The 13,333-nt window shown below is 40.5% G+C and overlaps 1 protein-coding gene across 1 annotated transcript in view; it reads left to right on the forward strand.

Moving 5' to 3' along the window:
• Positions 1 to 10,347, forward strand: part of cd44b (CD44 molecule (Indian blood group) b) — a 56,878-nt gene extending 46,531 nt beyond the window's left edge. Inside the window, 5 exon segments of the mRNA XM_034175512.1 lie at positions 4,888 to 5,383; positions 5,475 to 5,500; positions 6,748 to 6,837; positions 6,957 to 7,038; positions 9,332 to 10,347. Of these exon segments, the coding sequence (XP_034031403.1) occupies positions 4,888 to 5,383; positions 5,475 to 5,500; positions 6,748 to 6,837; positions 6,957 to 7,038; positions 9,332 to 9,539 (902 nt within the window). The 3' untranslated portion in view covers positions 9,540 to 10,347.
• The last annotated feature ends 2,986 nt before the right edge of the window (positions 10,348 to 13,333 follow it).

A 13,333-nucleotide genomic window follows, 5' to 3' on the forward strand; every position in this document is an offset into this window, starting at 1 on the left:
GTGGTAAAAATAAAATAAAATCCACTGGACAGGCTGTGGAGCAGCACAGGCAACGCACGACAACAGCGCCAAAAAATAAAATAAAAATCCACTGAACAGGCTGTGGAGCAGCACAGGTAACACACGACAACAGTGCTAAAAATAAAATAAAAATCCACTGGACAGGCTGTGGAGCAGCACAGGTAACACACGACAACAGTGCTAAAAAATAAATAAAAATCCACTAGACAGGCTGTGGAGCAGCACAGGTAACGCACGACAACAGTGCTAAAATAAAATAAAATCCACTGGACAGGCTGTGGAGCAGCACAGGTAACGCACGACAACAGTGCTAAAATAAAATAAAAATCCACTAGGCAGGCTGTGGAGCAGCACGACAACAGTGCTAAAAATAAAATAAAAATAAAAACGAAAGCGTTAGCAAGCTAGTTAGCTTGCCAACGCTGATGAAGGTTAGCTGATAAAAGAGCTCCGTCGCGATGCTTCGACCGTTAGAGGTCTTCTTTAGGCGTTGGAGCACGGTGAAAAAGTAAAAAAAAGTAAAAAAGTCTTGAAAAAGACTGTTAATTCAAAGAACTCAAACAGCTCAGTTCAAACAGCTAACAGATACAGCAGAACACCGCTGTGCTCCGGAACCAGAAAAAAGATTACATTAGTAACACATGATGCTGTCATGGTTTAAAATCCTGCAGGGCAGCAAGGTCCCCCTGCTCAAGCCAGCACATGTCAAGGCCTGTTTGAAGTTCACCAGTGACCATCTGGATGATCCAGAGGAGGCATGTGAGAAGGTCATGTAGTCAGATGAGACCAGAATAGAGCTTTTTGGAATCAACTTCACTTACTATGTTTAGAGGATGAGAACAACCCCAAGAAAACCATCCCAACCGTGAAGCATGGGAGTGGAAACATCATACTCTGGGGGTGCTCTTCTGCAAAGGAGACAGGACGACTGCACTGTATTGAAGGGAGGATGGATGGGGTCATGTATTGTGAGATTTTGGCAAACAACATCCTTCCCTCAGTAAGAGCATTGAAAATGGGTCATAGGTGGGTGTTCCAGCATGACAATGACCCCAAACACACAGCCAGGGCAACTAAGGAGGGGCTCCATAAGAAGCATTTCAAGGTTCTGGAGTGGCCTGTCCAGTCTCCAGACCTGAACTCAATAGAAAATCTTTAGAAGGAGCTGAAACTCCAAACCTGAAAGATTTGGAGAAGATCTGTATGGAGGAGTGGACCAAAATCCCTGCTGCAGTGTGTGAAAACCTGCGGAAAAAAATACAGGAAAAGTTTGACCTCTGTAATTGCAAACAAAGGCTACTGTACCAAATATTAACATTTTCACAGGTGTTCAAATACTTATTTGCAGCAGTAACATACAAATAAATTAAAAATCATACATTGTGATTTCTGGATGTTTTTTTTTTTTATGTCTCTCACAGTGGGCATGCACCTAAGATGAAAAGATACACAAAAGATAGGTAACAGTAAATGTAAATATCAATGAATCAAAATTGAGGTAGTGGTGTATTTCACTGTTTTTACATTGCAATTTTATGAACATAAAATGAATGTATTCAAACAGGAAGGCAAACTGGGTTGTACAGGACAGTCAGGTGCTTAACAGTTGAGAACATAAAGTAGCTGAAGAAAAGCATTAAATAAACAGAGATGGCCAACACCTATACAGGGCTGGAAATTTGAATCTGCCTGGTCATACCTACAGCTGGCTATTTTGGGGGTAATTTTCTTTTCAACTTTTTTAAAAAAAAATGGTACTAGTTTGTTCTCCATGTCATGAGGATTCAGAATATATAACACTGTATGGACTTACATAAATGGCTATTTTGGGGGTAATTTTCAGTTCAGCCTTAAAAATATGGTACCAGTTTGTTCCCCATGTCATGATTCAGAATATATATAGTTTTTAGGGATACATATTATAGTTTGGGAGTTTATCGGACATGGTACAACACTGTGTTGTCTTATATAAATGGCTATTTTTGGGGTAATTTTCAGTTCAACTTAAAAAAAAAAATGATACCAGTTTGTTCCCCATGTCATGAGGATTCAGAATATATATAGGTTTAGGGCTACATATTATAGTTTGGGAGTTTATCACAGACAGACATAGCCCTTTATGTATATAGATTAAATTTTAGTGCAGATCTCTGTCAAGTGGTGAGGGTCCCTTCACACATCGTACAAATCAGGGCGAATCACGGTGGAACAGCTTGTATGAGTGAACCACAAAAACATCGAGGTGACGGGCAGGCGTGAAGATACTGCTGCGATGATTTCGTGCACACGGGAACACAGTGTGAGCACATCACGCAGCTGCTGTGAAAAAAAAATAAAATAAAAAATATATGCTGTGATGGTTTCATGCACGCTGAAACACAGTGTGAGATGCTGCAGCATGTGTAACCACATCGCACAGCTGCTGTGAAAAAAAAAATACATGCAACCCACAGGATCTGAAACTGCAATTTCCCAAAAGCTCTGATTGCCAGCCAGAAACTGTACCACTGAGCTACCATCACTGACCTGTAAAAGGTGTGGGAAAATGCCTGATATCAAGAAGGACATGGATGTATTAAAAAAAAAAAAAACTACAACCACACACCATATAAAAACACCGCATTTAATTGAATCCCTTTTATCAAGCGGACAATACAAGTATGCGCTGTCTGTTCTTCTGTAGATGACCCATGGTTCTGGACGTACAGTCATGAAATGACATGAATGAGAAGCATGTCCACATCTGCTGGAGGCGTGTCAAGCCAGCCCCGCATGTGTGTCCTGCCTGACCCGCGTGTCTTGTGGACAGCATGCTGCAGGACAGACACCGCATCATGTGGAACAGAGCTCACGTGGGTGACGTGACATTCAGATCGCCCGCTGCGTGTTCTGATCTGACGGTCCGTTTCACCTGGGGTAGCCTGTCAGTGTGCACAGCATGCGCTCGCTCGCTGCAGCCCATTGCAACAGCGATATATGTTTTTAAGTACGTTGACGTGAGGACAGCAAACAGACACATGTACATCACAGTGGACAGTTGTTAGTTCATGTCCATCCAAACACAGTATGTGTTCTCCAGCTGGGTCATCCAGAACCAGAGATCTCCACACCAATGTGTCACTGTGTCTGTTTACAAAGCCACATTCGTGGGTGCACTTAGTCAAATTTCACATCCAGCTCAACAGTGATTGTCTGCTGACTGCTGTTGTGCTAATAGCGCGAATGGCCATACATTTTCTAAGTGTCAAGCGAGCAGTGTTAGATGTTTGTGTGTGTCAGCTGGAATATGTCTGACACCTGCTGCGAGAGGGTTCGATGGGCTCTCACAGCGCACACTCTGTCTTTCAGCCGCTGGTGTGCGCAGACAGTTGTAACAACAGGTGTACGAGGCATTGGAGGCAGGCTATCTGTACTATGTGTGAAGGGGCCCTGAATCTTGCTTTTGATTGCAAATCTTTCAACGTTGAACCTCATTCCTTTCATGTTGTAACTAGAATTGTTGATTAGTTTACTATTTAGGACTAAAGGTCAGTCTTTGTTCAATGAACTTGATTTGGTTGATTCTGACTGCAGGAACAAACCAAGACAGACAAACATGACAAAAACATGACCTGCTTACTCAGGTTCACAGATCAAAAATCAGCAATCAGGTCCTAAGGCCAGGATCAAAGATGAATGATCATGATCAAAGGTCAGCAATCACTGTCAAAGCTAAGATTGAAAGATCAGCATCAAAAGTCAGCAATCTGTATCAAAGCTAAAGCTTGAAGACCAGGATAAAAGATGGCGATCAGAATCAAAACTCAACATTCAGGATCAAAGCTAAACTTGATGATCAGGATAAAACATGGTTATCAGGATCAAAAGTCAGCAATCAGGATCAATGAACAATGATTGAGATCACAGGTCAGGATGAAAGATCAGCGGCAACCAACCTTACTGAAGTTCATAGGTCATAGATCAAACATCAGAATCTAAGGTCAAAATCAAAGCTGATTGGTGAGGATCAAAGGTCAGCAATCATTATAAACTAAGGTTTGACTATCGAGGGTTGAAGCTTAATAATTAAAATTAAAGATGAGTCATCAAAAACATAATTCGACAGACCTCGTCTTCAGCTGCTTACTTTGATTTTCATGTGGGGGGACTGGAGCCTATCCCAGCAGTCATAGGGTGTGAGGCAGGGTACACGCGGGACAGGACACCGGTCTGTAGGAGGGCCACATATCGACAAACACATTCAGACCTGCATGCACACCTACGGACAATTTTAAGTCTCCAGTCCACATAACCTGCATGTCTTTGGAAGTATGAGGAAGCTGGAGCACCCGGAGGGAACACACACAAACACGGGGAGAACATGCAAACTCCACACAGAAAGACTACAGCTTGGAATCGATCCCACAACCTTCTTGCTGTTATGCAATAGTGCTAACCACTAATCCAGAGTGCTGCCCAATTCAACACACCTTAGCATCAGAAACAATAAAAGCAATGAAGATCAAAGGTCAATTATCATGCTCTATGTTTGAGTAGAGATCGAACACTAACTCCTCACAATGAAGAGGACAAAAGGAAAATGTCAGCAGAGATGGAATCAGTGGACTGTTGAGCCTTGGCTTAGGTTTTCCGTCTCTGTGGCTCCTTCTTGTATGTTTTGTAGTTATTATTGTAAAATAATGTTGGATAAAGCTGAGTGAAAAGAAAGCACATACGGGTATTACACCATGAGATAAAATGATCAATCTTCAAAATAATAATAATGAAAAGACAACTGCAGGCACATTCTTCAGTCTGTTACTCAAGAGTTTTTTCTTTGCAGCACCTGTCAACACGTGTGCTAATTGTGACCAACCCTGTCAGTAGGTTTCTACTCTCCATCAGATTATACCACTGCAGAACCTGTGTACACCACCGCAGAGGAGGACGCTGTCACCACAGACATGCCGTACACACACAACACTGACCACACTCACACTCTACTGGCAGGAGGAGAGGACCTCGAACTGGACACTACGGCAGAAGCACCAACACCTCAGAGTGAGGACGATGCTACTCACGCAGATGGTAGCGACCTTGTCTACACCACTGTAAGCCCCAGGGATGAAACCCCAGGCAAGGTGAGTGAAATAACCACGTCAACCAACACTGCACATGCAGAACCTCCAACAACGGGAGCACCAGTGGAAGACACCTCCCGGCCTGCAGTGGTGGAGGCAGATCAGGGAGGATCAGGGATGTTTGAGGAGGACAAAGTCTCCACCACGACTGCTGTAGGAAAACCAGAAGAACTGCAGCCCACACCCAACAATGAACAGGACGAGACGACAAGGCTGGAAGAGGACGGTCTGTTGAAGAGAGCGTAAGACAACACAAACTACCTTTGTGGAGTTGGTTGTGTTCACTGTCAGATTAAACTCTGCTGTGATTTTGGGATTATTTCATACCTCCAGATTTTCTTGTTCACCAGTCCGCTCTGGTGTGTGTTCATCAAAAATGATGCAGACATATTTCAAAGGCAACAGGTTGTGAGAGGACAGGAGTAACTTTAAGTACACAGAGCGCCCCCTGGTGTTTGACAGAGTAGATGTGTTGAAAAGTCACACGTCAGTTTAGTGTTCGGCCATAAGATATTCAGTGGATTGTAGAAAGGAGTCTAAAGCAATAATACTGAAACTAATCAACTACTCTGAATAAACAGCATTTAATTTGAATCAGTTAAAGGTGATGAAGTCGGGTCCATAAGTCGCCTATTGACACCACCACAGTGGATTTGAAATGAAATAATCAAGACGTGCTTGTTGTGAAGACTTTCAGCATTTACTCAAGGGGTTTAACAAGAAGCTTATGTGATGGATACATGAACATTTCCAAGTCACTGAGCATGTGTTGGACTTCATTTTTGTTAATCATTTAGTATGGCACTGTATGTGTCTGGAGTAGGCATTTCTCAAAAAAACAAAAAAACAAAACTGAGTTACGGAAGCTACCAAGAAACCCAGACAACTCTGAAGAAATTAGCAGCTGCTTTTTTAAAAAAAAAAAAACAAAATGACTGGATCACTAGTTTTCCAGCTTCCCGGTGAGGTGGCACAGTGAAGTATTTTCTGAAAAAGAAAAAAAAAAAATACATGAAATTTCATCTACAGTTGGCCAGAAGACAACAAAATAGAATGGGTTCTTCTTCTTGATATCCATCAGGTTTTGTGGAAAGGTTTTGGAAATTCTTTGTGCACATGGCATGGAAAACACAGGATTCCAGGGGATATGCCGTCTCAACCTGGTCTCACGGCAAGTTGTGATTCAGCAGCACGAAATATACATTAATCTATTGGTTTGTGATATTGTGACAAAAAGCGCCTCATTTTCATCACGGCAGCACAAATTCATTCTAATTCATTCCGTGATGGCTGCACGAAATTTAAAGTGAAGCAGGGGGTTAGGGTTGGGGGTAGGAGTAGGGTTAGTTATAGTGAGTTAAAAAAAAAAAACTCATAAAAATTTGACTCATTTCATCACAAGAGCACAAAAAAAACAACAACAACAACAAAAAAAACATGAGACTGGGTTGGCAGTCTATACAATGCACCTATAAATGTGTATGGATGTTTTATTGAATTATATGTAATAAATGTGGAAATTTTAGAATATGACACTTTTAGTGTGGTTAACATGTCATTGTAATATGAAAGGACTGAACTGTTTTTAATGTATTTATTTATTTAGCAGCAACAAGCCAACACCCTTTTGTGAATGGAAACGGTGGAGATTCAGACGTGGCTGCGTCCTCTGAACAAAGCAGCGGCGGCACATCAAGTGAGCAGACGTGTTACTTTTCATACAGTCCAAATGTAAACGTCACATCAGGGCATGTTTGGTTTAGCAGTTTAACACACTTGTTATGATGCATCAGCTTTCTTCTTTTCTCAATCCAGACTGGTTGGTCATCCTTGGAGTGATTTTGGCAGTTGCTGCTACTCTCTTTGTGTGTGCGCTGTTGCCAAAAGAAGAGGTATGGTTGTGTGACATTATGGCAATCACATTGCTCTGCTCTGTTCTCACTTTCATGGAGGATGTAGCCTGGAAGGTCACAGTCTGTAACCATAAACATCTGCTATGTGAAGATCACAGTTGTCCATGAATTTGATCAGTATGTGGTTATAATAATAAGAATATTATTATTATTATAGATTTTACATGGAACTTTAAGCATAACATTTGCAAAGTGCTCAACAAAACAATAAAACTAATTCTACTTCCAAAAGAACAGTTCAATTTTAATGTCAACTGCAAATAAAACACAGAAAATTAAATAAAATAATAAAACGAATGATAAACAGCAGAACACAATAGGTTTTAAGATTAGCCTTAAGCCAAATCGAAGTGGACTATACAAAACCTGGCAAAAATTATGGAATCACGGCCTCAGAGGATGTTCATTCAGTTGTTTAATTTTGTAGAAAAAAAGCAGATCACAGACATGACACAAAACTAAAGTCATTTCAAATGGCAACTTTCTGGCTTAAGAAACACTATAAGAAATCAAGAAAAAAAAGATTGTGGCAGTCAGTAACGGTTACTTTTTTAGACCAAGCAGAGGAAAAAATATGAATCACTCAATTCTGAGGAAAAAATTATGGAATTACCCTGTAAATTTTCATCCCCCAAATTAAACACCTGCATCAAATCAGATCTGCTCATTGACATGACCCTATGCCATGACACTGACCCTATGTGTCTTTTTGCAAGGAATGTTTTTGCAGTTTTTGCTCTATGGCAAGATGCATTATCATCTTGAAAAATGATTTCATCAATCCCCAAACATCCTTTCAATTGTCCAAAATATCAACATAAACTTGTGCATGTATGATAGTAATGACAGCAATCCTCCCCAGTGCCTTTACCTGACATGCAGCCCCATATCATCAATGACTGTGGAAATTTACATGTTCTCTTCAGGCAGTCATCTTTATAAATCTCATTGGAAAGGGCACAAACAAAGTTCCAGCAATCACCTTGCCCAATGCAGATTCGAGATTCATCACTGAATATGACTTTCATCCAGTCATCCACAGTCCACAATGCTTTTCCTAGCCATTGTAACTTTGTTTTTTTCTGTTAGTGTTAATGATGGCTTTCATTTAGCTTTTCTGTATGTAAATCCCATTTCCTTTAGGCGGTTTCTTACAGTTCGGTCACAGACGTTGAGTCCAGTTTCCTCCCATTCGTTCCTCATTTGTTTTGTTGTACATTTTTCGATTTTTGAGACATATTGCTTTAAGTTTTCTGTCTTGACGATTTGATGTCTTCCTTGGTCTACCAGTATGTTTGCCTTTAACAACCTTCCCATGTTGTTTGTATTTGGTCCAGAGTTTAGACACAGCTGACTGTGAACAACCAACATCTTTTGCAACATTGCGTGATGATTTACTCTCTTTTAAGAGTTTGATAATCCTCTCCTTTGTTTCAATTGACATCTCTCGTGTTGGAGCCATGATTCATGTCAGTCCACTTGGTGCAACAGCTCTCCAAGGTGTGTTCACTCCTTTTTAGATGCAGACTAACGAGCAGATCTGATATGATGCAGGTGTTAGTTTTGGGGATGAAAATTTACAGGGTGATTCCATAATTTTTTCCTCAGAATTGAGTGATTCCATATTTTTTTCCTCTGCTTGGTCTAAAAAAGTAACCGTTACTGACTGCCACAATCTTTTTTTCTTGATTTCTTATAGTGTTTCTTAAAGCCAGAAAGTTGCCATTTGAAATGACTTTAGTTTTGTGTCGTGTCTGTGATCTGCTTTTTTTCTACAAAATTAAACAACTGAATGAACATCCTCCGAGGCCGGTGATTCCATAATTTTTGCCAGGGGTTGTATAATATCAAACAGATGGTTTGATGACATACCACACCAAACTTATACCATGTGACATGCACAAAAATAGGACACCCAACATCAGCATCAACTTAACACTTCCAGAAAACCTTCTCGAGATGTGAGAGTATGTTGTGGGCACCACAGAAATGCGAAGGATTAGCTATGTCAAAGTTCACAATGGAAAAGTGAACTTTTCAAATATCCTAACAATCCCACCAAGGTTAAAACAAGATCACAGCACAGTGATGCAATGCTCCAGTGCATCACTCACACATTAATGGACACTCTACATTTTTCTGAGGTATGGTCAAGGTTTCAAACTGTGGCCTTCTATGAAGCACACAGCTTAAGTGCCTTAATCACCAAGGAGTTTGTCTTCAACTGGATTTTGCAATTTAATCTACAAATCCAATGGTCTTAATGTGTTCTTGCAGCTGGTGCGGAAAACAGCAGACTTTAATGATAACGTCCAAAGACAGAGAGGGTAACGGGTCCACTGCGGCATCAGGGTCCAATGCTCAGGACAGAGAGCAGGAAATGGTGACCCTCATGAACAAGGAGAAGATCCAGGAGAATGGCAACAATGAGGAGTTCACCGTCATCACACTGGAGGAGTCGCCAGATAAAGACCAGCAGGCGTGAGAGAAGAACGTAGCAGGACAGGAGGCAGGAAGGACGAGGATTGGGGTGGGAGATTGGATAGGTGAGGGTTGGGAATCCAAATTTGACTGGACACTGGGGAAAACATCACTTTAAGGATTATTGTAGAAGACAAAACTATGTTTCAATTAGGGAGGATGCAAGCTTTATAGTTGGAGGCCAAAGTCATGTAGTAGCTCTCAGACCAGGTCTTCAGGTATTCCACAGGATGGTTAGCTGTGATTGGCAGTCAAATAGTGGCATGCATGCGCGGAGATATGGTGTGCAAAGGTGTGAAAGGTATTGTTGATAATGGGATTGGTAAAGGGTTTGGGAGGGTGAAAAACATAAAGATAGAAATTCATTGTTTTAAAAATACTATACAGTCAGTCTAACTGAGAATAATTGAACACTGAAAACAATATACATATGTGTGTGTGTGTGTGTGTGTGTGTGTGTGTGTGTGTGTGGTGTGTGTGTGTGTGTGTGTGTATATATATATATATATATATATATACACACATAAAAATCTTGCTGTTGGTGTTTTCTATGTGATTTTGGAAATGTATGTTTTCAGACGTGTTAAAGAAAACTGGGGAATGTCAATTTATGCAGCTTTGATTCCCTTTTTTTCTTACGTTGTGTATATAAAGAATATCTTTTTGGAATTGCCTTAGCAATAGCTGCCAGTGTTTTTTAATCGTTTTGAGAAAAGAAATGTTTCATATTTTAGAGCTATTTAATGATGGTACCACTGAGGTTAAATTAGGGTGGCAAAACCCAACAAACGGGGGCTGCTGACATAGAGAGAGAAAGAAAAACAAATGAGGTTACAGTATACTGTAAAATAACATTTTGCATAGTGAAGTGAATATTGGGCCTCATTGGCAGATTTGTGTGGAAAGGGTAAATGGACTGCATTTACACATACAGCACTTGTTCCCTCTGATGCAGACAGTAAATGTTTTCAGGAAGGGATTGAATATTTTATTATTTTGAAGAAGATTAGTTTCAAAATTGTACATCAATTAAACGTCATAATTACAATGGTGTTATCCTGTTTGACTACGATTTCAAAAGTAGTACAATTCTAAATTTATTCATGTAACCTAATGTTATAATAAATTTAAGCTCAAACATTCCTTCATAATCTTGATGAGGTGAGACATTAAAAAAAAATTCATGTTGAACCATCCATCCAACCATTTGATAAACGTGCATATCTGGGTCTGGAGCCTATTCCATGTGGTCATTGGTTGAGAGGCTGGAGTACACCCTGGATGGGTCACCAGTCTTAATTGTTGAAGCTTTGTAGGTGGAATTCTTTCCCATTCTTGCTTGATGTACAACTTCAGTTGTTCAACAGTCCAGGGTCTCCGTTGTCATATTTTGTGCTTCATAATGCGCCACACATTTTCAATAAGCGACACGTCTTGACTGCAGGCAGGCCAGTCAAGTACCCGCACTCTTTTACTACGAAGCCACACTGTTGTAACACGTGCAGAATTTGGCTTGGCAGTGTCTTGCTGAAATAAACAGGGACGTCCCTGATAAAGACGTTGCTTGGATGGCAGCATGTGTTGCTCCAAAACCTGGATGTACCTTTCAGCATTGATGGTGCCATCACAGATTTGTAAGTTGCCCATGCCATGGGCACTAACACACCCCCATACCATCACAGATGCTGGCTTTTGAACTTTTCACCGGTAACAATCTGGATGGTCTTTTTCCTCTTTTGTCCGGAGGACACGACGTCCATGATTTCCAAAATTTGAAATGTGTACTCATCGGACCACCACAGCACACAGTGGTTGTCTGAAGTGTTCTTGAGCCCATGCTGTAAGATCCTTTACACAATGATGTCGGTTTTTTAATGCAGTGCCGCCTGAGGGGTCGAAGGTCATGGGCATTCAATGCTGATTTTCGGCCTTGCCGCTTCTGTGTAGACAGTTCTCCAGATTCTCTGAATCTTCTGATTATATTAAGGACTGTAGATGATGGAATCCCTAAATTCTTTGCAATTGAATGTTGAGAAACATTGTTCTTAAACTGCTGGACTATTTTTTCACGCAGTTGTTCACAAAGTGGTGATCCTCGTCCCATCTTTGCTTGTGAGCCTTTTGGGGATGCTCCTTTTATACCCAATCATGACACTCAAAATTAGAGTGCTCATTTCCCAAACGCTTATTGAGTGTTGTTAGAAGGAAAGGTGATGTAACACAGAGATAAACATTCTACTGTCCCAGCTTTTTGAAACGTGTTGCAGACATCCATTTCAAAATGAGCAAATATTTTCACAAAAACAATCAAGTTTATCAGTTTGAACATTAAATATCTTGACTTTGTGGTCTATGCAATTGAATATAGGTTGAAGAGGATTTGCAAATCACTGTTTCTGTTTTATTTACATTTCACAAAACCTCCCAACTTCATTGGAATTGGGGTTGTATTTATGGTCATTCAGTCTCTTTGTGAATGCATTCTAATTTACATAGAAGCTGAATTCAGTGTGTACATACATAAGTGGGCAGAATTAAGAAAGTATTGAAAGCAGAGTTATCATTATGGAGTCTGTGTAAATTTGTGAGTGAGAGCAACTATTTCCTACTTCCTATTCGACTGGCTAATGTGATAATGTGCCATTAACACGTTGTAATGTAAAAGGTTTCCTTCATAAGAAAGGTTCTCTGTGTGCTGTGATGATTATAGCATGTTAGGCCTCTGCTACACCACCACAGCTACTACCTACAATCCAACGCAACAAGACAAGACGTTGCATCAGAGAAAATTGTTATAAAGCAAGTTGTGGAACGGTCCCAGAACTACGATTTAAAGATTTTCCATTGCATTGTAGGCCATCACCGTTATGGAACAGGTTCAGTTGTAGTGCGACAAAGTCACTGCTTGTCGCATCTGTGTGGACAATCATACAGTGGGATAATTATAATTAATAATAATTAGTCTTGTGGTACTTTAGTTTGACATAATGCTGTTTTTGGTGGGTGTCACAAGTGGCTAGCATGCTTTCTTATGTAACTGAATTATATATCTTTGTCACTTCCGGTGGGATTAAAAGACTTGACCGCTCTCGCTCACGAGACCAGTGCTTGACCAGATCTGCCAAAAGGGAATCTCCACCAGCCAAACTGGATCAAACATCTTTTTTTCAATCTAGATTTCACCTTGCTGCACTTATAAAATGGAAGGTGCCCATTTTCCATATAATGTAGTGTTGTGTCAGAAAGGGCAAGAGCAGAGCGCTCAATTTGAGATACACTCGAGTTATTTTCCGCCAAATCTCATCTTGCAGTTCATGGCGGTGAAATGTACTCAGAATGTCATGCATTAGCATGAGAGCGTGACAGCATGTTGAGTCTCACACTGAATGCATGAAATCTGACAGGAGCACTTTAAAGCGTGAGTCTCACTCTGCAACAGGCATAAAACTTGTTCCAAATCAACATGGGGCTAAGCCGCCCAAAAAAGACTTACTATAATACAAATTTCAGTCATGTGACTATACGTATCATGTGACTATACGCATCATGTGACTGTTAGCTGTAGTGCATTTCTTTCTTTCTGGGGACATTCAGTACCACTTGTCTGTTGTTGATTTTAACAATGTATTCTGTATTGTATGCACACTGGTTTGAATCTGGTATTTTTTAAGTGCAAATTACTTCCAATTGCATCAGGCTTTCAACGTGTGAGCACTGAAAGTTGGACTGGTGCGGGCTGTTAACTTTGTATGTAAACAAGAAGCACAATTTCTTCATGACTACTTCCAACAGTTGAGT

The sequence above is a fragment of the Thalassophryne amazonica genome, chromosome 8 (assembly GCF_902500255.1).
Source record: "Thalassophryne amazonica chromosome 8, fThaAma1.1, whole genome shotgun sequence".
Lineage (NCBI taxonomy): Eukaryota > Metazoa > Chordata > Actinopteri > Batrachoidiformes > Batrachoididae > Thalassophryne > Thalassophryne amazonica.